The sequence below is a fragment of the Aplidium turbinatum genome, chromosome 11 (assembly GCF_918807975.1).
Source record: "Aplidium turbinatum chromosome 11, kaAplTurb1.1, whole genome shotgun sequence".
Lineage (NCBI taxonomy): Eukaryota > Metazoa > Chordata > Ascidiacea > Aplousobranchia > Polyclinidae > Aplidium > Aplidium turbinatum.
The window spans coordinates 20,976,594-21,001,041 of record NC_137482.1 but is presented as its reverse complement, the minus strand read 5'-3'; the positions used below and the strand labels follow the sequence as shown (position 1 = coordinate 21,001,041).

At 37.3% G+C, this 24,448-nt stretch overlaps 2 protein-coding genes and 1 long non-coding RNA gene across 3 annotated transcripts; 2 read left to right on the top strand and 1 right to left on the bottom strand.

Moving 5' to 3' along the window:
- Positions 1-1,770: 1,770 nt before the first annotated feature.
- LOC145780104 (uncharacterized) lies at positions 1,771-15,604 on the top strand. Its single transcript, XM_082591820.1, has 6 exons — positions 1,771-1,881; positions 2,941-3,111; positions 4,807-4,974; positions 12,244-12,338; positions 14,853-14,951; positions 15,284-15,604. Exons 1-6 carry the CDS (start codon positions 1,870-1,872, stop codon positions 15,468-15,470), a joined length of 732 nt encoding a protein of 243 aa, XP_082447946.1. The 5' UTR covers positions 1,771-1,869; the 3' UTR covers positions 15,471-15,604.
- On the top strand, positions 9,135-10,622 carry LOC145780105 (uncharacterized). Its single transcript, XR_014290598.1, has 3 exons — positions 9,135-9,291; positions 9,759-9,926; positions 10,363-10,622. It is a non-coding gene; the product is annotated as an uncharacterized LOC145780105 (long non-coding RNA).
- Positions 15,605-21,088: 5,484 nt separating the features above from the next.
- On the bottom strand, positions 21,089-23,126 carry LOC145780316 (SCAN domain-containing protein 3-like). The gene is made up of 2 exons (XM_082592018.1): positions 22,011-23,126; positions 21,089-21,700 (listed from the first exon to the last, which is right to left on the bottom strand). The coding sequence occupies exons 1-2, from the start codon at positions 23,124-23,126 to the stop codon at positions 21,089-21,091; spliced, it is 1,728 nt and encodes a 575-aa protein (XP_082448144.1).
- Positions 23,127-24,448: the final 1,322 nt, after the last annotated feature.

The following is a 24,448-nucleotide window of genomic DNA, read 5'->3' as shown; positions in this document are numbered from 1 at the left end:
CCTCACAGAGTACAGCTTTCCTTTCAACTCAATAGTCGAAATGTGCTGTAGATGCGCGAGATCCACAAGCTTATGTCCATGATTATAATTGATCGTTGTGAAAACGTAACAGTAACGCAAAATTATGAAGCTTTAGATGATCCCTGTATTGATTGGTTGATGGATTTTATTTGCACATCTCGAAGCAGCATTGTCTTGGTGTAAAACGTGACTAATTTGTCATCATTAACCACAACAATAACACCATTGCAGTTTCCACGCGAGAATTCGAAATACTTACGATGTAGCCAACAACTCAACAACTGTAAAAAGCTACGCTATTGTAAAAAATAAATCGGAGAAGAGCTTATGAAGGTGGATAAGGCGAACACTGACGAGATATTGAAAGCCTATTAAGTTTGTAGATTAGACAGACTATTGTATTAGAGCAAACTTGTCGGCAGCAGTGGCCGAGTGTCGGCAGCAGTGGCCGAGTGTCGGCAGCAGTGGCCGATTGGTTAGCGCGTTGGGCTCGCAGTCGAGAGCCTGTATGTTCGACTCCAGCCACCCGTACTTGCTGTTGTTTCTCTGGGCAAGAAACTTTACGATAATTGCCTCTACCCAGTGATCGATTTCGAGTAATATCAGTCATAACTAGAGTAGACAACCTGAAACAGACATTGCAGTCGGCTGCAGTGTGGGTCAGGTGTACGTCGGAAGGCGTACACCGATGCATACCGTAGCGCTCAAGTCCGCTTTCCCGCAATGCAGGATAAAGATAAACAAACAAACAAACAAAACTGAGTAGTTTTGTATCTCCCACCTGAAGCAAAAAATTCAGTCATTTAGATTCTACGTTTTCAACGTGCAAGGAGCTCAGATTTACAAAATATACAGTTGTTCAATCTTTAGTCTTTACTTTGTGCAAAGCTTCTTGGTTTGGTTTTACGATTGATATTTTTGGTTGCTATTGCTTTGTAACATGCAAAACAGATGGTCACAGAGCATTGTTTAAACATCATACGTTTTATGACAATGCCAATATTATACTGACTCTTAATTGAAATATGTCATATTTGCGGTTTGCCAGGTCACCGAGCGCAGGCTTGGTTTCACCTCTTTAGATGAAATAAAAAGTTATTTTTGTGCTAAAAGTGTCACTGTCACTGAACTGTGTTGTTTATAAGACCGCACACATTGTTGATGTCATAAAAAACAATATCGTAGCCGACTTGCTGAATGGTGGTAGAAAGATTCAGTAACTTTGAAAGCTATTTTAACTCTTAAACGGGACTCGCAATTCCGTGATAGAAGTAACTGATATGTTAAATATTTTGATGGATAACTTCATAGCGGAGTATGTAAACAAAACCGTAAACAAAACCTTAACTAGAGGTTAAGTTTCAAACGATTAAACGGAAATATGCAAGATTGTAAATTTGGTTGACTCTGCTGCCTATAAGGGGCAAAGACGTATGCAGACTTCCTGAGTTATTATTGGTATTGAAACATTGCTTCCTGAAACATTTTCCTCTGACAACCGTTCTCATCAAGCTGGACAAGTTTTCGATGCAGTTCTGGCCTGATCAAACTGGTTTGTGTCGCGTCTACAATGCAACTGGTACCGAAAATTTTATTTGTTTTCGAAAGTCTGTTGTCGAAACTAGTAAATACATTTTCCTTGGCAGGTATTCAATGCATGCAATGTACAATAATGCAGATCTAATATTGCGCACCAAGACGTCAGTACCCCATAGACCTGACCTATAGCCGAGCTATTTTGTGTTTTCAGAAAAAAAAAAACCTCAAGTACTTTTAAGGTTACCTAGTACTGTATAGCTATTGTTGCCAAGGAAACGTTATAACTTTACACATTTTTTTGATCTGAGAATGAACTCACAGGTGAGTGAAATTTTAAGATAGATGAACTCAACTTGATATAAAATCGATAAAATTTATTCAATTGGAAAACCAGTTGCTGGAAAACTTCAGTTTTTCCTTTTAGTCTACATTGTAAATCAGAGCTCGGGAAACAGCATTTTCCCGGAGGAAAATCTAATGCGATTACTTTTTTAGTTTTCTCACCATGTCTTACGCGATTTTTACTTCGCCAGGTTACGTCTCGCGGTTGTGTCAAGATTGATAAAGGAAGGACGTGTTAAAATCGACTTAACTTGAAACGTATCCTTGATTTTTTTTTAGAATATAACTCGTGTGCAAAGATTGCAATAAATATAAATAAAAATATTTGCACTTGAACAATTAAAAAAGAGCAATGGAAACACGTCTTTTGCACTTTGTTAAGATCCAGTAGACCAGTTATATGCGGAAATAAATCTTCTGAATTTTGTCGGATAAAACGCATAAAAAGCTAAACGTAGCTTACACAAGCAAGTCGTTTTCCTGCGTTTATTAATCTCAGAAACTCTCACTTGAGAAATGTGTTTACTGTGCTAAATTTGTTTTACTGTAGGTCCATGTTTCCTGCATGACCAGTCGGCAAGACCGTTAATTTATTTGAGTAAACAAGGAAATGATATTTGAATGTATTTCGTGGTCTACAAGCAAACAACATATGTTTCATTGGCTATTTTTTTCTTGATGAAAAGGAAATTTTGTTTGTATATTGATCAAAAAACACACTGGGTCTTCGGGTATTTTTAATTGCTTCATGGCATTTGTACCAGCTGCTGATATTTGTATGAGCTAATAGACGTAGGTGCATTTTTCTAAACATACATAAAATTTACGTATTCGATTTCCACTTAAATCAATAGCTTGTGCTTCTATCTTTTTTCATGTACGTCTAAAGACGTTGAACTGATGTAAAAAGACAACTCTTTCTGGCTGGACTACGTTAAGGGAAATAAAAATGCAAAAATTTAATATTTTAGCAATTATCTAAATTAGTCGGGATATCAGTCACGATATTTACCTGACGTGTCGTTTATGTATTTTAAGCTTTCGCCAACAATATGGCTGCCCACTCTATGTCATGTCAACTCTGCTTTGCCCCAGCTGCATGACCCCACGACGGTTATAAACAAACAAGTCATTCGTCCCGTGGTTGCTTCGCAACAACCAGTTCTTCTGCCTTCCCAGTCAGGTCACGTGATAGTACAAATGCAGCAGGTCAGTTTGGTTCAAAACAATAGTTTCAGTTTTCTAAGTTTTCGGTTGTTTGTTTCAAGACTATGGATTCTTAAGCTAATATTGATGGATTGATTGAGTATTTATCCTCGGACTGGGAAAGCTTCTTTGACAATTTAATCCTAGCAGTTTCGCATACTTGCAGAAGCACTGAACCACTGACGCAGGTCCGGTCACCGAGATTGACAGTGTAGTTTTCCGATTGTTAAAGTGTTGTTACCGGGGAATTATTCCATCCATTAGATGCCACTGAATGGAGAGCAGTCCTTAACGTGCGTTGCTCAAGCGCACACCCCGAGAGTCGAACTAGCGCCGCTTGATCTTGAAGCTTCTTCCTTCACGAAGTCATACAGTTTGGCAATTTTTAAAACGTTGTATGACACAAGTGTTCTTCTGCAACATCATTTGCGTGTAAAATACCAACTATTTTTGTTCTGAGTTACTTTTCGATACTTTGCATTCATGGGCGTATAAAGCTTATTGTGCTTTCATACGAGCGACTAAAAATATGTTGATGTTTGACTGCAATTTGTAGACTGTAACAATATTGCCAGTTATTAATAATAACGCCGTCATTTGTATTTCTATATGAGTTTAATTATGTTACCGGTATGTTTAGATTCCCGCAGAGTAGTTTCTGCTTATTTTGTTAAAGCACAGCACCTACCTCTTCCCGAGCACATATCATTGTATTTTCCTTGTAGACACCAATCTGCAGTATTATCATAACAAACATAGGCCTACTGTAAATCTACACTTGATAACATAAAACTTAAACTGTAAGCTATTTAAAGGTCAAACTAAAACAATCATGAGATCGCAATAATAATATCGTGATTTTAGGTTTGGAGAGCAAAAGGTCTTTTATCACTTAGGTGATGATTGAGGTGCAATGACAATTATAACAATGACGGGACAGAAAACGCTTGGCAGCTTACAATGTTTCAAACATTTTTTTTCATATTTACTGCTTAAGTCCTTAAATATGTAATTGTGAACGCAAGTAAAAAATCTTTGAAAAATAATCGTAAGAATTAAGGATCAAACTTCCTTTGGCCTTCGATTGTGTCACCACAATAGAAATATTTGATTTTGTGACTATGCGTATGGTATCGTTTAAAAGTGGAGCTGCTATAGCATATGAAGTTGGCGAACCTTTCCAGAGGAGCGGAAAGTTGTAGAAAATATTGTACAGTACAAACTTTTGTTATAGTACATTTGTTTAGCAGTGTCTTGTATTGAGGGCTTGGTAATGTCATTGGTACCCGACAAAAGTAGCTTCGCACATTGCCTACGTGGGCTACGCCTATGTCTGATGATTATTTCAACTGTATAGGATGCTTTTGCCAAATAACTTACTATGGTTGCGTTATGAGTATGTTTATTTGCGTAATGCATAATTTTCTTTTATCCGAATTTATCCGACCATATTCGAATTTTCTAATACCGGTAGTAGTTTATTTTCCAATTGAAACTTTACATCTTCTGTTGTTTTTACATAATTTTCTTTGCTGAAGCAGACCATTTTGTTCAATGTTGTTTAAGCTAAAACAAGCTACGCTGAGCGTAATTTCACTTTATTTAGACCTAGACGCAGCTCAGGTTTCTGTATCTAAACGTCATTTCATTTGCTTACTGTAGCTTAAGAATTGTTTTTTAAAGTTTTAAATTTTGCAGATGGTTCCATTTTTGGCTGGAGATGCATCTGCATTGCCATTCCACCCCTGCCACGAATATGCGCCTCCTAACTTAATAGTTCAATCCCTTCCTTGCATGCCTCAAATTTGCCACCCAGGGACAGTAGTTGAACACAACGTACCTCAAGTTCATCCGACAGTACAACAGGTAACAAGATGGTGACTTTAACATTAAAAGTACGTTTCTTTTACACGCTTCCAAACACAGTTAATACGCTTTCCAACTCGTAGTTAATATTAACAGGGTTTGCTTGCAAGATCTCATCTTGCGTAGTTCATTGCTCCATATTCTGAAAAAATATACTCTTGCCCTTTCCACAAAAGTGGCAGCTTTACCCCAGGCACGGCTATTGATTGCGGAAATAATATCTTTAGATTAAGAAATGTTCTACTCAAGCTCTATTCTCATAGTGTTCTGGACTGGCAGTGACCTGATAAAACTAACTGCGGACAACCCGGTATCCAGTAGGCCTATTGTTATGTTGTTTACAACAAGCAACTTTGATTAAAGTTTCAATCTTGATAACTAAACTTTAAAAGCAACAAAAATTTATTTACTTCCGGCACAGTGATAAAAGAGAATAATAATGAACAAGAGTCTCCACTGCTCATTTGGATTTAAACGCTGGATGTTTAAGCTGACACCACAGTGGCTGAGCAATTTAGCTAAGAATTTCCAGCAATTGATTTTCATTCATACCCCTTGGGCAGAAAACAGACCCATTATTGTCGTTTTCAGCAATGTCGCTTTATCATTGGAACTCTTAAATATTTCATTTTTTGAAAAATTAAGAACAAAATAGTTGAATGCTCATTAATAGTCACCATTGCTTTTAAAAAGTTTTAGTCATGATTTCTCAAAAACTTTCCATTTTGTTCTTGCTATTTTTTTGCAAAAACAATGGTGGAAAATCAAATGCAATAATTACAAGATGTGTCTATTGATGAGTTTGGTTCCAAATACCTCTAAGCTACACTGTTAAAAAATTTCGTAATTTTACTGTCAAAAGAGCAGTAGAATATTACTATCTTGTTACAGTACTTGAAATTACTGGCCATTTTGTGGTATATTTACTAGACAAAGACGTTTTTTTACTCCAAATATAGTAGAATCACTGATTGAGCAGTTTTAAATTTTACTTTATTTTGTAGTAGATGATTTCACTTCTTTTTTGGAAGTGAATTTACTGGTCTGTGAAAGTGTTTTGCAATTTTACTGACAAAAATAGTAAAATTTCACTGACTTTTTATAGTTTTTTTTTAACTTGCATTGGCAGTAATTGTACTATAGGTAGCCTACGGTAGGCTACATGGGCAGTAAAATTTTATTAACACCGTTATTTTAGTCCGATTAGGCTACTATATACTCCTGTGCAGCAATATATTTAGCACTTCTACGAAACGTCAACCTTTTTTCCGGTCAACATATTTACGGTCACACCAGCACATTCTCAAAACAGTGGGCTGCTACGTTATGTCATGCCTTTCTGTTTTGATATCTGATATAGGCTACCTTGGCCGGCAATATAGAGTTCATGGGTTAATTGAAACAATCATGACTGGAAGGGAAGTTTGCTAGAGATCCAAACTCACGGGCCTCCAACAAAAATGTTTTAATTGTTTGTAATATTGGTTCCTTAAAAATGCACTGAAAGTACCAGAGAGTCGAACCGAACCCGAGTTTTATAGTCAAACGGTTCGACTCTCTGACTAAAACCCGAGAATTATTATCGCTTATCACTCAGTCGTCAGCCAATGGGCTGGCGAATGTTATCCTGGTCCGCACTCAATTTCCCGCCTTCCCGCTCAGAATTTGCAGAGTCTGATTAGCGTTGCCAGATAAGGAAATAGGATACCAAATTTAAAAAAATTCTGGTGAAATTCAATTTTAGAGGCCTTTGATGCCAAATTTTTTGACTTTGGGACCTGAAAACTTTTTGGTGAAATCTAGTGAAATTTTCCCCCAATCTTTCAAGAAAGTTTTTTTCAATTTTTTTAAACTTTTAAGCGAAAAATCCCCGCTCCCGCTTCGTATAGAAAACGTTTTGCAAGAGGTTTGCGCATGCGTGACGGCAGCGTCTTATGTCTTAAAAACTATTTGTATTTTTAGGCAAAATTGTTTTATTTAGGTTGTTTTACATATCTGGTGAAGTTGTATGCAATCTGGTGAAACTTTATTTATTTTTTGGTGCTAAGCATCTGGCAACACTGAGTCTGACAACTGAGCATGTGCAAGGCTGCAAGCATCAAGCATGGTTGCAGGAGCTGGTTTTGTTGCAGTCATAGGTTTCAGATAGACAGAGGAAGCGTGTCAATAGCAAAAGTAGCATCGTTAAACCTGTATCACTGAACAGGTAACAAGTTTAATCCTACAAATGGTATCTTCGCTGATTTTTTTATGTTTGCCATGGACAAATGAGAGCAATAGCGTACGGTACCATTGAAATTAATTTATTTCGATGGTTTTAGTTAGTTAACTGCATTAAACTGCTACGAAATTACATAGTTAAGCAATATGCACTGAACAACAATGACTTAGATCAGGCAGGTCGGTCTGTCAGTCAATGCAGTGAGGCTCTGCCCCCTCCCTACAATTTTCTAACCACTGCACCCCTGAGTCAATGTGAAAAACTACCCAACACATCTTCCCGGTATACCAGTATTGTAGCCTACTGAACACACAACGTTGAAGTAGTTGCGCTCTGTTGTAGTAGCTTCTAGCATTCGGACTCTGGATTGGAAGATCCAGTGTTGGAATCGTACTATAAAAAGATTAGGCAGTGGCTGTTTGTCCGGCGCCGGTCTTTATATCTGAAACACTATTTGACCGGTCATGACATCACTATACAGGCACCTTTTTCTCTTCCAAAGCAAAAGACGAGAAGCGCGTATATAAGTTCTAAATTCGACAATTTTATTCAACTCGATCCGTGGCGCGTGCGATACTTCGCCGGCTTCTATTCTAGGGGGAATGAGTTCGATACTACCCGGAAGCTTTCTTTTTTTATTTTTCTTTAACTAAATTTTGACCCGAAGTGCATTTTTGCAGTCAATTTTTAATTTGAGTTGCCTACAGCCCAATTTCTTATGTCTTTTCAAATGTAAGTAATATTATTAAAGTTAGAGTTTTTTTAATTTGCTGGAATTCGAGAATTCCTCTGGGTAATTTTCTGTTTGTGGCCGTGCTAACTACTGATATATACTGTATATAGCCTACTACATAATTTTTCATTCAGGCACGTTTTAAACCTTTCAAGGTTTTGCCACCTTTTGCCACCTTTTCCCGTTCATTAACGTGCTGGTAGGTGTATATCGATTTTTGTAGTTAGTATCTTTTTTGTCCCGGACGCGTTAATGACAAAAAAAAAAGATTGATGTGACCGTGTTTGCTGAACGAAGCATTACATTTTTGCTCTCAACAGGTAAGTTATATATAATGCTTCTTTTAAAAAAATGGTAATGGTATGTAAATGTAATGCAACTCAAATTAAAAATTGACTACAAAAATGCACTTCGGGTCAAAATTTAGTTAAAAAAAAACGCTTCCGGGTAGTATCAAACTCATTCCCTCTAGAATAGGAGTCGGCAAAGTATCGCACGCGCCACGGATCGAGTTGAATAAAATTATCAAATTTAGAACTTATATACACGCTTCTCGTCTTTTGCTTTGTAAGAGAAAAAGAAAAAGGTGCCTGTATAGTGACGTCATGACCAGTCAAATAGTGTTTCAGATTCAAAGACCGGCGCCGGTCAAATAGCCACTGCCAAAAGATTACTAGGCGTGGCTGCTGCGACTGTCTTCAAAATGAGAAAATATTAGGTACCGGTAGCCTACACAAATTTAAAAAAACAAGCTGTGACCCTAGCTAGAGAGTATATCTGCCTTATCTGGTGCTACGCCTTGCCCATGAGTAGCCAGGGAGTAACGACATTTGAGATGCAACTCCATTTTACCTCAGAGTGAAACCTCTGCTGTCAGTTGCAGTTTATAGGCCTAGTCAATGCCCAGGACTGTTAAAAAGTGAGAACTAAATAATTGAGTGGTTTATCCAGCTGTGGTGATAAAACTTGTGGTAGGCTGATCTTTCGTGTGTGACCAGCGTGAATAATTTGAGCAGCAGGTCCAGGGTGGTAAAGGATAGACCCTCAGCCTTGGCCAAAGATTGAGAAGGAAAAGTCCCCATTAGGCTACAGGAAGACGACCGGTACTTATTACCGGTATTATTCGTGACAATGTCTTATAATACATGTTTTAAACCAATTTAGGTTTTTTCATGCTTTCCTGAGCATGTGTTGTATTTCATTTCATTGAATAACTTGATACTTGGATATTATCCTTGTGCATTTATGATGTGCCGGGAGACAACTGGCGGCTGGGAGACAACTTGCCATCTCAGTGGGATTAGTGGAACTGATTACAACATATTTTAAAGAAGATTGCTCAGCGATTTATCAATGCTTTGAGGTAACGTACATTTATTATTATTTACTTGCAAACACAGATTTTTTAATATCCAACCTTCCCATTCCCGGAAGAACATCCGACACATACTTTGCAAATTTATATATTGCTTATGTATAACTTGTGTGATATGAACACCATGCTACTACTGCTAATAAATTCTATTTCATTGCCTTCTTAGCGATAAGAGTGCGGCTATATGAGTGTTTGACAATGTTTGTATTATTTTCAATATCTTAAAGATGTTGAATTCAATTTGTAGGATTCAGCTATATCTCCCAGTTTGAAGAAACTCGTTTACCAGCATCCAATAATTGTGTGTTTTGGTCAGTTGTGAATGAGCGTTTGTACAATTTTGACTGATGTACAAGTGAACTTTTGAATTGCTCACCTAAATATGAAGTTGGTAAATGTAAATATGCACTAATTTCAGTCGTCGTTGTTTCATTTGTGCCTCATTGCATCTGCAGGGCCCACTCTTGCCAGTGCAGTGAAGTTTCTCGTATTCATCGAAGGCAACCTTGCAATGGAAACCAAGTCGTTTTTTTTGTAGCGCTGGCTTACTTCTTCTGCTCATATTACGTCTTTGCAATGTCATATCCAGATAGTGCAGCTGCAAGTCTGGAGTTTATACAGAGGTATGTAAAGCTGTAATGTGTTTAATTGTTTATGTATGAGCTAAGGAATAACAATAATGGAACTCCTCCCTCCTTCACAAAGTCATTCATACCAGTGACAAGCTGGTCTGGAGTGGTATTCAAATCCACGAAGTTCTTGACAGTGTCTCTGTACTGCAGCTAGTAAGAACTGCACCCATTACCGGAGGGATTGCGTCTTAGACCACTCAGCCATCCAGACTGATTATTAGAGGTGTTAATACTAGTTATGTACGCAAGTTCCAAGCCACAACTCCAGAGCATGACGATTATTCTAAGGTTTGTGGAAGTGACAACGCATTCTGATCAATTTGAAGGTTTCACCACACGATGGTATTGTGATGTAGTTACAAACATTGCTAAATTTCACGGTCAAATTTGAAAAGATCCACTGATATAACTTGTGTTGTTTCCTCAGATACTTTGCTCGCATTGGGGTCATCCGTCATGACAAGAAAAAGAAAAAGTGGGATGTGCACCCTAAAGTACTCAGACTGTGCAACGAGGTCATGCTTCGGCAGGGATGTTTGTTATGAAGATTAAAGCAAGTCAAGAAATTCACTGTTCAGTCGCTGCTGCTTCATGCTTCGCCGAAATATAGCCTCGGCTGAACACTGCAGTTAAAAAAGCGAATCCACGTGTTCGTGAAACGTCAAACAAATAGCTATACTTGTAAAATCTTGAGAAATGTATTGTGAAACATTGTCGCCAATGAGGTCTGCTGTACACAATAAATTTATATCTGCAAATGCACGTGTGTAATATTTACTTGTAGAGAAAGTCATTTTACTCTCATAATGCCGTTTGTCACAAAAACTATTCGGGAAGTTATTTTGCTGCCTGTCCAGAGCAGTAATTTTACTGATCAGAAACATTTAAAAAATGACTATCCAGAGCAGTAATTTTACTGATCAGAAACATTTAAAAAATGACTATCCAGAGCAGTAATTCTACAGATCAGAAACATTTAAAAAATGACTATCCAGACCAGTAATTTTACTGATCAGAAACATTTAATAATGACTATCCAGAGCAGTAATTTTACTGATCAGACACATTTAAAAAATGACTATCCAGAGCAGTAATTTTACTGATCAGAAACATTAAAAATATGACTGTCAACGGAAGTAAAAATACTTCCATTACAGTAAATAAAATTACTACTTAGGAAGTTATTTTGCTGCCTGTCCAAAGGACAGTAAAATTTTTTAACAGTGTAGCTGAATTGGTCTTTTTTGCGTTAATTCAACGTCTTCAGACGCCTTCAGAGCTGGGATCAATCGCTGAAACGCCATGCAAAAGATCCTAAAACTATAATGACGTCATTGACAGTCAAATATAATCACCAACCTCATGATTATTGGTTACATATGAATCAAGTTACCAATCATATAGGAATTGGTTTACGCCTCGATATTGCCGGGATTTTGATTGGTTTCAGAATAGGCTATTATTACACAATAACATGACTATTGTGTACAAACTATAGCCTACACTTGTAACAAGATGTTCTTCCATAGTCCTACAACTACGTATAGAAAGTGTCATGTGTAAAACGCTGAAAGTAACGTGTGGCTTAAATACTTCAAGGGATGTTGCACTGTGTACAAACACACAATTTTATTATTATGGTAGGCTAATGGAAATGGATAATATTGATAGTTGGCCTATTTTCATTGAAGTTATTCAATTCAATTCAATTCAATTTATTTTTTGCTGCTGGCGCAAACATGTACAAAACGGCAAAGTAAACATACGAATTTGACACCAACAAAAGGGAAAGATGGCAAAACCCAAAAGTTTAAAATATACATCGATAAAACAGTGTTACCACTATCTTAAAATTGCACAGCCACCAAACCTAGAAGCGAAATAGAAAAAAAAAAACTTTATTTTTTGGGAAAATAGTCCTACAATTACAATTAACACTTACAGGTTCTCGATTTCAAGTAGAAGTTTTGATCAACTAGTGTGAATTTTGAAAATACACGTTGATGCAGCATCATATTCAGAGATGAAGTGAATGCAACACTTTCAATAATTTATACTGTTTATAACCCAAAGTGTAAAACACATACTCATTGCGGTCCAATAGTTGCTTCAAGGATGTCCTATGTTGAATTTTTGTGATGCAAAAAGTCTAAAATTTTGATTTTAAATCTGTGCTTTCAGACTTTATGTTTCCCGTGCATAGCTAAGCACCTTCTATTTATCAATTATATACAACCTTTCCAATCCATCAAAAGCATCTATTAATATTTCATTCTGTAATTAAAGATCTCGTTTTTGATTGGTGTAGGTGAGACGAAAGCTGAGCGTAGACATGTCCAATCAGCCAATCAACAAAGCACAAAAGAAAAAGAAAATTTCACCGTCTGCCAAGCGAAGAAGCAGGTTTGTTTGAAGTTTGACTAGTTCCGCTATTACTTGACATTTATTAAACATGTCTTTGCGTTGTTTTCATATAAAATTTCGCGAGCTTTTAACACTTGGACAGCACGTCCTGCTATTAATCTTTAGGTTTCTTGGAAAAATTCAACAACTTTGTCTCCATAAATTTACAAATAATAAGGTGAAAACCCAAGACAGCATCGATTTTTCGGCAATTGTCAGCCATGGTTCACCTCAATAGACATCGCACTAATGTACAGTTAATTTAATTTTTTGTTCGTGACTCACCAAACGGAAACATTTTGTGCATTTCGACTGAAATCGTTTTGATCATTTTCATTGATAACTCACCCCCTTAGGCGTATTAGGTTACATTTTGCCATGATAGACGTTTGATAAAGTGATGATTTCTTTGTCGCTGGTTTAATGAGACCGGTAATATGCCACGAAAAAGGTCAAAGAGCTGTTAATGTGTCCCAAAATTGTGCACATTTTTTGCTATTTACAATGGACTACGATATAAGTAGCATAATTTCGTGATTTTGTTAAATAGAATATAACAAAACATTGATTATATGTAACTTTTGTTTGGTTTGTCAAAAAAATTAACACAAAAATCATTTCGATTGAATATAATAAGGAGTTGTCCATATTGTCCTCAATCAAGGGGGGGGGGGGGGGGGGTTGCAAATTGCAAATTTTTCTGTGACGCAGTGCGGAGGTTTTGCAGAGATGAGGGGAAGGAAGGTCATTTTTTGTAATTTTATGAGAACGTCTGTTATGGACAGGCCGTAAGCTATTATGAGCAATGCCTTTTTACTTCCTTTTTTTCAGCAAACTCGTTAACAACAACATAAATAGACTGCATGCGTACCAGTGCCGTAGCCAAGGGGGGTTTTTGGGGGTTACAACCCCCCCTTTGGCACGCGTGTGACGTCACGATATTGAGAATGATGCTTTCAGTCTAAAAAAAAATTGCCTAATTTTAAACAAAATTGCATTAAAAGAGCGAGTTTTGCCAATACCAAACATTAAAACATCTCAGCCAGGAATTAGCAACAAGAAAACACAGAGACTAAGCTTTATTTCCGAAAAATGCCGAAGAAAACATGATCTTATCCTTTTGCTATGCCACCGGACAGCACTATTTTACAGGAATATTCGTACCCACATTTTTGTTGAAAATGCTCTCAGAATGCACCAAATTCAAAGTAATTTTTCAAATTTTTCTAGGGAAGGCCCCCCAGACCCCCCGCCGCTGGGTGGTCAAAACCCCCCCTTTCAAAATTCATGGCTACGCTACTGATGCGTACCGTATTTACTCGGTTGTAAGCTGTCGCCATTTTTAAGCCATACTCTTGTAATGGTATTAAATGCAAAATGCAGTCGATCAAGAGTCCTGTTTATGTATGATACCATCACTATCATTACCCAGTGTAAGACGATAATATTTAAAATGAATTGACTGCGGTATCGGTAGCGTAGGCTTTATTGTTTCACCTTAGATTTCAAGTCTATTCCAATTTCCTGGCAGTGTCTCCAAACTAAGTTGATCTTACCAATCATATTAATGCACCCTAGGCCTAATTCCCAATCATGCCTGCCTTTTAATCACATAATTATGGCATGCCTGATGGGCATTGTTTTAATCAGTCCTCAGACCTTTGCTGACTTAGTTTAATAGACAGCAATACAGCACGTTAATCCTTAAACTGCCAAATTCAATTTCATATAAATGGTTATGTTAGTAGTAGGCTACAATAGACAAAAGTTTTGTGCACCGATAAAAAAAAAGTTGCCCCCAAATGTAAGCTGCCCCTGAATGTAAACCGCACAAACCCTGATTAAAAAAAGCTTTTTAAGCCTCGGTTTGGAATCAATTAAATATTGCATGCTGAATTTAATTATTTAAAAACTGAAATGTTACAGTTGACAAATTTATAATGATCTCAGCCTTGTAGCCAGATACAATCTGCCCACGAAAGAGCAAATATAAAATTATGAGTCATTTTACTATCATAGTTTACAATGCATAAGCCTATGAAGTTTTTATAAGTGTTTTCAATTCACTTTTTAAATTAGTCTGTTGAAAAAAATCACATTTCTGTAGGCTTATGCTGTTCACCAAACCAGACCCCTCGGTGTGGTGTTGTTTTAACTAAAAGTTATCATCATCATCGGCCATGCCTGAATAAGGCGTCGGCTACCGTGAGTCTCCACAACGATCAATTGTCCATAGTTCTTATTAGGTTTTCAAAAATTTGGTTTGTCCATTTTGAAAGATTTTTGAAGATTTCCAAACGTGGACGCCCCCGGTGGCTCTGACCAGGAAGTCGCCCCATCATTGCCGAGTGTTCAATTCCGCGTTTGCGGCAAACATGCCCGATAAATGTCATTTGCCTTTTTTGATAGTTGTGATAAAAGTTATAGATAACACAAATTATTCTTCAATTATTTTGAAATAGGGCTTGTTTTCAGCCTGAAGTAGTTTGAAAGGATTTTTTTTATTTTTTCCAGAATGCGCTTGATAGCCTTTTTAGAAGCGAAAAAGGAGAAATGCGCAACTCAATCACAAGATGGCGCTCTTGATCGCGATAGTGACGTCAACAGCAACAGGTACAAAGGTTTTGTTTATTCAAGTGCTTGTATGCAAAGTAGGTTAGTCATGTCATCACGGTTACAAACTGGTAGAACTTTCTGTTTTTTAAATAATCTGTAATACGACTCCGACAGAATGCTCCTACTGACAACAATTTCATTGTAAGCAAGGTTAAAATTATTGGTAACCGTCGACTCAAAGCTTTTTTTCCGAAAGGAAGAAAAATAACAAAAACTTAAGCTCACTGCAAATCTACTGGTCTAGTGCAAGCTTAATATTATTTTAGCGTGGTCAGTGACTGGAAAATGCTTGAAATCTTGCTAAAACTTTACACTTTGAATTTTTACAGCAGTTGCAGTCCTGATCCTGACCACGCCAAGCAAACTTCCAATGAAGCCAATGCAGCGTGTCCTCAAGACAACAAGGAAGACATTTCCTCTTTATCAATGTCTCAAAAGTCATCCTCATTGCCATTGAATGAACATATCAGCAATGATTTATTACCGAATTATCAATCTAGTGAAATCAAGTCCTGATTAATCGTTATTGATCGAAATTAGCTCATAATTATGCTCCTGTGAATCATCATTTACTTGTTGTTTTGTCATATTGTGTTGTATCTGCTTTTCCCATTTTTTCTTCTTCATATAACTTTATAAATAAATCAAAGACGAAAGTTTGGTCGTGGTTATGAAAAGGTAAATACGGAATGAAAAAGTAATTTTTTTCCGAAATTGCATCTTCTCGATTAAAAATTATTATGTTGTAAACGTAAAACCAATTTTTTTTTGGTTATTCAAAACAAAACTTTTGTCGAGATTAAATTTTACTCGTTGAAAAAAGATTAAAACGAAATTCCTTACTAGGTTTGGTTTTGAATCTTTATTCTCGGACTGACAAAGCCTTGATAGGTTATTCCTGGTAGTTTCGCATACTTGTAGACCAGTGCCGGTCTTTGGGGTGTGCGAACCGTGCGATCGCACAGGGCCCGCAAATTAGGGGGCCCGCAATTTACTCAGAAAATGCCGTATTTTTTGTCATTTCCAATGGAAAAAATTTAATTCGATTCACAAGCAAGTACCGGTATCCTTGAAGTCAGTTGCGGCTTTAGGGTGAGGCAAGTACTGAGATTGTCGCGTCGGGCCACCTTTACAAGCTTACATGCTTTTAGGCCACCCACGACATTTCACCATGTGCCAAATAGTTAACATTGCAGTGTGACAACAGAATTTCATTTTGTGGCAATCGCCTTTAAATAGAATACATGTTACTTTCAATACAAAACCATCGCTATTATGCCATATATATGTAGTTTTAAAACTAAACATTTAAAGGGCCCGGATTTTTTAAACGCCATGTATCAAATTGCTTAATATTCTATAAATTCAGGAAACTTCACTCTTGTGAAAATTTAAATGCATGTTACTTCCAGTATTAAACTATCATTATTATGCCCTATGCATGTAATTTTTAAAATCTACTATTGAGGGGCCCAGGTTTTTTCAAAACGCTATGTACCAAATGTGTAACATTGCTCAGTGACAACATAAACCAAAAATTTCAATCTTGTAGCAACTGTATTTAGACATATGTTACTTCCAGTACTGAAATGTCATTGTTATTCCATAGCTTCAAAAATAACATTTAAGGGGCCCGGATCTTTTCAAATTGTTTCAAGTTGATTACTCTGTAGTACCCATCCTAAACAATTTTTAAATCTTAATACACTTGTTATTGTACTTAGATACAGTTTGTGCAGTAGGCTACATTTTACACTTATTCATTGTTTGGATTTTTTTCACTGAATAGTCATATAATCCTTTGATTGATTGATGATATATCAATGTAATTTTTGTACCAGCAAAGGTTGTTGAGCTCAACAATAGAGTACCATTAGTGATTTATCCATTAGCTATATATACCTAATCATTGTAAAAGTGGAGCAAAGAAAAAAAAGATTTAAAATAAGAGTTGTTGAGCAGTTATGCAAAGCATTCTTCAATTTCTAAGTTTTTAAAATATTCTAGTTGCAGTAATGACACCAGTGAGTCTCCTTCTTTGACAACATCTTAAATGATGTCACTACTGGTGGTAACAGATTAATTCTACTAAATTCTGAGGTCAGCTTTGCCTTATTCAAACTCCAGCTGCTTCCTATAATGTTAAATCAATAGCAGAAATGCTTGATTTCCTCTAAGTGTGATGTGCTGGCTAATTTTTACCCAAATGACCTGAACGCCAAGTTTTTTGCTCGAAGAGCTAGTGTGCTTACAAAATGTAACTATTATTTAACTTATTGAGATATACATCTCAATGTGCTTTTTCGCTTGGATTGAGTAGCTGTATTTATTTTTCAATGTTTGTATAACATGAGGTATTTGTCTTCAATAATAACACCTTTACTCGTCTTCAAAATTTCCCCTTGTAACCTGTTGTGGCTTAGTTTCATGATATACGAATCCATTTCTAGCCTGCTTGATTATGTTTTAACTTGCATTTGCAGGAATGAGGCAAACAATTTAAATAAATGCTGCTTTGCCACTGTATTATATAGAAAATGACTCTGACAGAGAATATTGCCCATCTTCAGTTGCAGGGTTACTTTGAGTTTGACAGCCAGCAGTTTTAGTAAAAACTTTTTCTAAAGTGAACCTGTTGGACATTTTGCAAGCATTTCAGACAACTTCAATCTACCTACTTCTGAGTTCAGATAGATTCCGACAATTTAAGCATAATAAGGAGTCCTTGTTGCACAGGTACATTTGGTTGAGTTTGTTTCTTTTGCATTGTTATAGTCCATGCTTAAATATTCCCATAAGACAATATGCACACATTTCTTGGAAGTTGAGCATAGTGTTTTTGATGTATTTTCATTCATGCTTTCTATCCATACTTATGCAACCAAGTAAAAGTAAACCGATTTTCTTAAAACAAATTGGATCAGTAGCGTAGCCAAGTGGGGGTTTGGGGGTTACAACCCCCCCCCCCCCCTTTGGAACGCGTGTGATGTCACGATATTGAAAATGATGCTTTCAGTGTTTTGTGCTTTCTAATTTTCAAATCAACACTAAATTAGTATGGTATAGGACATAGGATCTATAATGCTCTACGACTGTTTAATATCCATAGTAGTCTGCAGCTAACTCGTGCAGTCCATGAAAACACCGCAATATCCACGGCTGTGAAAAATTGCACTGACCTTCACCTTTTATATATAGCTGATTCCAGTGATTCGTTATACAAAACTTGAAAATATCAGAAATGAAGTAAGTTCACTGTCTTAAAGCTTTTTGTCTGACACTCATCAAGATGTATGATGTCTATAACGTTAAATTTTCTAAACTTTAGGTTAACTTTAAAGCATAAAAGTTGGTGACTTACCGGAATAAGATAGTTTTTTTTTTATCAACCAAGGACAAAATTAATCAATAATAAAACAGTAATAATCTGGCAAAAAAGCAATCAACCTATGTCTTTTAACAAAGTTTGCCTAATTTTAAATGAAACTACATTAAAAGAGCGAGTTTTGCCAATACCAAACATTTAAATATCTCAGCCAGGAGTTAGCAACAAGAAAACATAGAGACTTGTAGCTTTATTTCCGAAAAATGCCAAAGAAAACATGATCTTATCCTTTTGCTATGCCACCGGATAGCACCATTTTACAGTAATATTCATACCCAAATTTTTGTAGAACATGCTCTCAGAATGCACCAAAATCAAAGTAATTTTTCAAAATTTTCTGGACCAGACCCCCCGCCGCTGGGTGTCGCCTTCGGTGAAAACACCGTCAGGCCTCGCCTGCCGGCCGTCAAGACCCCCTCTCCCCTTTCAAAATACCTATCTACGCTACTGAACTGGATCATTGTCATTGGGGCCCGCAAAACATATTCCTCACAGGGCCCGAAATACCCTAAGACCGGCACTGTGTAGACTGTAGAGCAGGCATGGCCAAATGGCGAATCGCGATCCGCTTCCGGATCTTTTCAACTTTTTTTGTGGATCTTTCAAGTTGGCTCTGAAAAAAATTTCAAAGTATTTATTTTAAAATTTGCTTAAATTTTTTATTTTTAGTCTATAAGGTCTATAGATATATTTTTAAGGCTTTTATCAGGGATTCATAGTATAGGGATCGCCAACTCGGCTGGATATCATCTTCATGAACTTGTAAGAATCGCTGTAAGTAGCAGGAAACCACGTTTCGATAGTATTGTGAAATCAAAGCCCACTCATCATTTTTCTCACTAACACCAGACCTGTTTATTACAGCACACGCCTTGTTTTAGATGTACACAAATAATTGCATGTTTTTTGAATGATACAAAAGGAAAAATGCACATCTTCAGCTCATTGTGAATCTCTAAGTTGTCAGATTTGGCGGTAGTGGATCATGGCCAAAATTATTTGGCCATCCCTGCTGTAAAGGCTCTTGACGCAGGGCCGGTTACCGAGATTGGCAGAGTGAAGTTTTCCGATTGTTGAAGTCTTGTTGCCGGGGAATTATTCCATTCACTTAACCACTGAGCTAACGGAGCGGACTACTAAATTCAAAGCAATAAAATAATTTAATTCAAAAATTGTTTTTGTCCTTTTAATTAAACAAACTCATCAGTTTGACGGTATTACCCAGCACAAATGAATTAATAGCGCAAAGAGTTTTGTCATGGATGCATTTTCCTGCTACGCTAATCTAAAGACAAACAGCCACCACTGAAAAACATCAACGTTCGATTTGGCTAAAAATACGCTGTGCCTGTGTAGTGGGCTTTGTGTAGAATGAGCTACCCGCTCATATCAGGGCGGGTAGCTCATTCTACACAAAAAGAATCGTCCAGAAGTAGCCACTGAACTGAAGCGCATGACGTCAAAAATCTCCAGTTTCTTTCAGCTGGAATGGAATGAGCGCCCATGCCGATTTCAAGGAATCTGAGTAACACACACTTGTTTATGCAGCACTGGAAAAACAACGCAGAACAACGCAATGTAACTTAAATGTAAAGAATCCTACATGCTACATCTGCGCTTGTTTTGAATATAGGGTATATGCAGGGGCGCCGGAAGCGGAGGGGCAAGGGGGCAATGGTGCCCTTTTAAGGTCATGTAAGCTACTGCACATTTTGCAACATAACAATTTCTGCTATTCGCTTTTAGTCAAATTAGGCTATAATCTTTCATTTTTACCTCAAAATAATATTCACTGCACAAAATTCTGCAACACAGTAGGTTGCATCATTATAACATAGCATGATGCCCTTCTTTGTATGCCGGACACTTGTACTAGTTGTAGGCCTGTCATTACTCGATAGTGAGCTGATAGATGAGCATTATCGTTATATCTTATCTTAAAACTTTAAAAAAATTGGCCTTTCAGCAACAAAAGTGCCCTTTTTTCATAATCCTGCCCCCCCCCGTTCCCCAGTCAAAAATCGTTCCCGGCGCGCCCCTGGGTATATGGTACAAGTTTAGCTTACATAGATTTAGTTTTGTTAGCAGGTTTGAAAGTCTTGTGAGTTTACATTTTTTCAAAGTCAGATATTTTTCCTGAGCCGGATAAAGTTTTTAAAAGATCAGAGCAAAATGTTGCGGGGTGGTAAACAAGACCGACTAGCAGCATGGTAGCCTTGGGTAGGCTAGAGATAAAATATGTTTTGGATGCAACTTAGGCTATAAACTTTCATTTGTCGCTAACAAAATTTTCAACATAAATGTTCGATAAAAGTTCTATACGTTTGTTGCATCAGAAATTACAATTCACGTGATTCGGCTGTTCAAACGATCATTTCGATCGATCATAACAAACGTTAACAAACGTTTCGATCGATCATTTCGATCGATCATTTCAAACGATCATAACCACTCGGCAGCAGTGGCCGAGTGGTTAGCGCGTTGGGCTCGCAGTCGAGAGCCTGCATGTTCGACTCCAGCCACCCGCACTTGCTGTTGTTTCTCTGGGCAAGAAACTTTACGATAATTGCCTCTATCCAGTGATCGATTTCGAGTAATGGGTAGTACCAAATTTAAGTCATAGGTAGAGTAGACCAGTGCTCTTCAACCTTTTTTGGTTTGGTGAACCCTTAAAGTTGTTGTGACGAACTCATGCACCCTGTTTACTTAAAAGGTAAACTGAGGTAAAAGCGATATAAAAAATCATTATTTAATGACTGTTTTGTTGTTGCACATTATTAACTAACAACTCAAACCGAGGTATGATATCTTTTTCAATTGCTCCCCTCATCAATGGATCGATGTGTGTGATTGAATTTCTCTTTCGAGATTTGATTTCACACAAACAAGAAAAGCCGCTTTCGCATAAATACGTTGTTGGCATTTGAATAAGTACGGAAATTGCTCTTTCTGCTATGCTTCTGTATTCTGGCACATTTAACAGGTGCACCCAAAAGTCAGTGTATGGTGTCTCTTTAAATAATACTTTCATACCAAAATCCGATTGGAGATCAATCAAATCTTCAATTTCTCTAGTAGGCCCGTCATAAATGAAAGGTTGTAATATCCAAGAACTGGCATTAAGTGTGGCATTCTGTTCAGCATTGAAATATTTCTCAAAGTTTTCTTGCAACAAATTAAGATGGGCATGAATAAGTGGCAACAGTTGCTCTTGACAATTGCTTCCATGTTCTTCCATGAAGTCGTGGAAAAGCGGAAAATCAGAGAAATTGTATGATGCAACTCGGTTCTGCCACAGTGCTAGTTTCTTCTTTATAGCATTGACTTTGGACATGCTTTCAAAAATATCCCCTTTCTTCCCCTGCAAATTCAGATTAAGTTTATTGAGGTGTTCAAAAATGGAAGCCATATACGCAACTTTTGCCAACCAAAAATTGTCACGAAATTTGCTAGCTTGTTGGTTATGTTCCTCTGTTAAAAAAAACTCCCAATTCTTCTCTAAGCAGAAAGATACGGCTAAGAACTTTGCCTCTGGAGAGCCACCGTACCTCTGTATGCAAGAGCAATTCTGTGAATGACGCGTCCATTTGTGCACACAACTTAGTGAACATCCTGCGTTTTTTTGCGCGGCTTTGAATATAGTTAACAATACCAACAACTTCCTGAATTACCTCTGCAAAAGTGGTACCGGAATCATTTTCGCCAATATTTTTTTCTCTACCTCCTCTTTTCATTTTCTTTGCGACAAGAGCTTCACGATGTAAGATGCAATGAACACCAACGCATTCAGGAGAAAGTTCTTTTATTTTTGTTACGACACCGTTGATGGATCCTGTCATTGCAGCTGCACCATCTGTGGTAACTGATTTACATTTTTCCCAACTGAGTCCTTTCTCCTTCATATAATCATCCAATTTCTCAAAAATAGAATTGGCGGTTGCATTCACTCCCAACGGTTTATAGAATAAGTAATGCTCTGTAATTGTTTTATGTGAAATATCAGCAAATCTACAAAACACAATGAGTTGAGCTTCTGAAGATATATCAGTTGTTTCGTCTAAATGGATGGCAAACGAAGGCGCTTCCTTCAACTTTTGTATCAACTGATCCTCCAAGTCTGTTGATATACTTTGACATCGGCGATAAACTGTGGTATCAGACAGAGACATTTTTGAAACTCTATCAACTGCTTCTTTACCACCATAAATCAAATCTGCTGCTACTTTAAGACATGGTAATACTACTGATTCTAGCTCTGTATAAGGACGTTTGCTTTTAAGAACAACATGAGCCATCTTGAACGAAGCTAACACAATGTCTTTACTCTGTTTGCCTATCATTTGCAATTCAAAGGATCTTTGTTGCTTACGAATTGATGATAACTGTGACTCAAAAAACTCCTTGGACTTGTACTGGTGTTCAGGATGTTGTTTTTGAAGATGCAGCTCGAGTTTGGAAGGAACAAGATTGCAGTTGGCATACTTGACTGCACAAAACAGACAACTAGCCGATGGATACTGATTGTGTTTATCATCTGTTGAAAGATGGAAACCGTACTTCACATAATCCTCATTCCATCTTCTTCGTTTTGGCGTGGACACTGTTTGACTTTTGCGTTTCACATTTCTCCCGCCTTTGCAAGCAATAGACGTCAGAGGAGTTTCTGTTTCCGTTGCACAGCTTTGGCTATCTTCATGCCTTGCACTGCCTTCGTTTTTCTGAAAGACACTACCCTCGCTCGTTGATACAGAAGTTGAAGTTTTCGTAAAATATTTGAATAGAGACATCACAGACAAAATAGTTAACTAAATAATAATATTTTACCTAAAAAACAAAAATCAAATTAGACATCAACATTTAAAAAAATACAGAGGATTGTAGTAGCATTGCGGTCTATAAATACACAGTCAATATAGTCCTTCAGTTGCTGCAAAATGACTTGAAACCTACATCTTTTTTCTAATATCCTGAAAGTCAAATATTAATGGTTCATTTTTGCTCACAGAAAGTTTTTGTAAAAAGTATCTGTTTAGTGTGACAAGTTTGTGATGCACCCGTGTATACCTTTTCGTACTGGTGCACCCTATGCATATTTTGGTGCACCCTATGGTGCACCGTGCACACCGGTTGAAGAGCACTGGAGTAGACAACCGGAAACAGACATTGCCGTCGGCTGCAGCGTGGGTCAGGTGTATGCCGGAAGGCGTACAACGATGCATAGCGCTCAAGTCCGCTTTCCCGCAATGCAGGATAAAGATAAACAAACAAACAAACAAATTTGTAGTCAAAACGAGTAATTAAAATTCGCTTCATAGAATATCATTTGAAACCTAATCAAAACAACCAATTTTGCGTCGAATTATGATGAGCTATTTTTGAATGCGATTGGTCCAAACATTTGTGAAGAGTTGATTGATGGTAGAAAGCTTGAAAACTGCCAGTAGAAGGTTGCACATAAATAGCTCGAAGTTGCAGGTTTTCGTCGACTCTTTTCACTAGCTAACGTCCACTGCGAGAGTCGGTACGTAGACCGCCCGTCGCAACGCCTGGAGGAACGAATCAAACAACATGTCTCGAAATTAATCAGAGAAGGAAACAATACAACTAGAACCCAACCAAACCGCACATGCAAAACTGTAAATGACAAAATATATTTAGTGACTTTGTAATTGGACAACACCTGTTGGATAACGAAGAATGTGCTTTGAACTTTACACTCAGGGTTTAGACTCGAAATGTTTTAAATTTTTGCTAAAGGCCGTTCATCGTTTTACCTTGCATTATTGGAAGCAATCTTTATAAAAACTCTCGATCCAGTGTTATGCGGCCAAAAGGAATTTGTGGATGTCTTAATTGTCTTAAAGCTCCTTCGTTAATTTGAATTCTTCTGATTAGCCAAATTTACATTTCGCTTTTCTTCTACTATAAATGCTTCACCACATTTAGGTTATGTTATTCTGACGTTAGACCATCAGCTTAGTGGCCGAGTGGTTTCGCCTTCGGCTCTCGTGCTGGTAGATCTGAGATCGATTCCAGGTCTGGTCAAACCGAAGACTTTAAAAACGGTACCGATTGTGTTCTATCCTGCATAGCGCAGTGAGAATGAGTC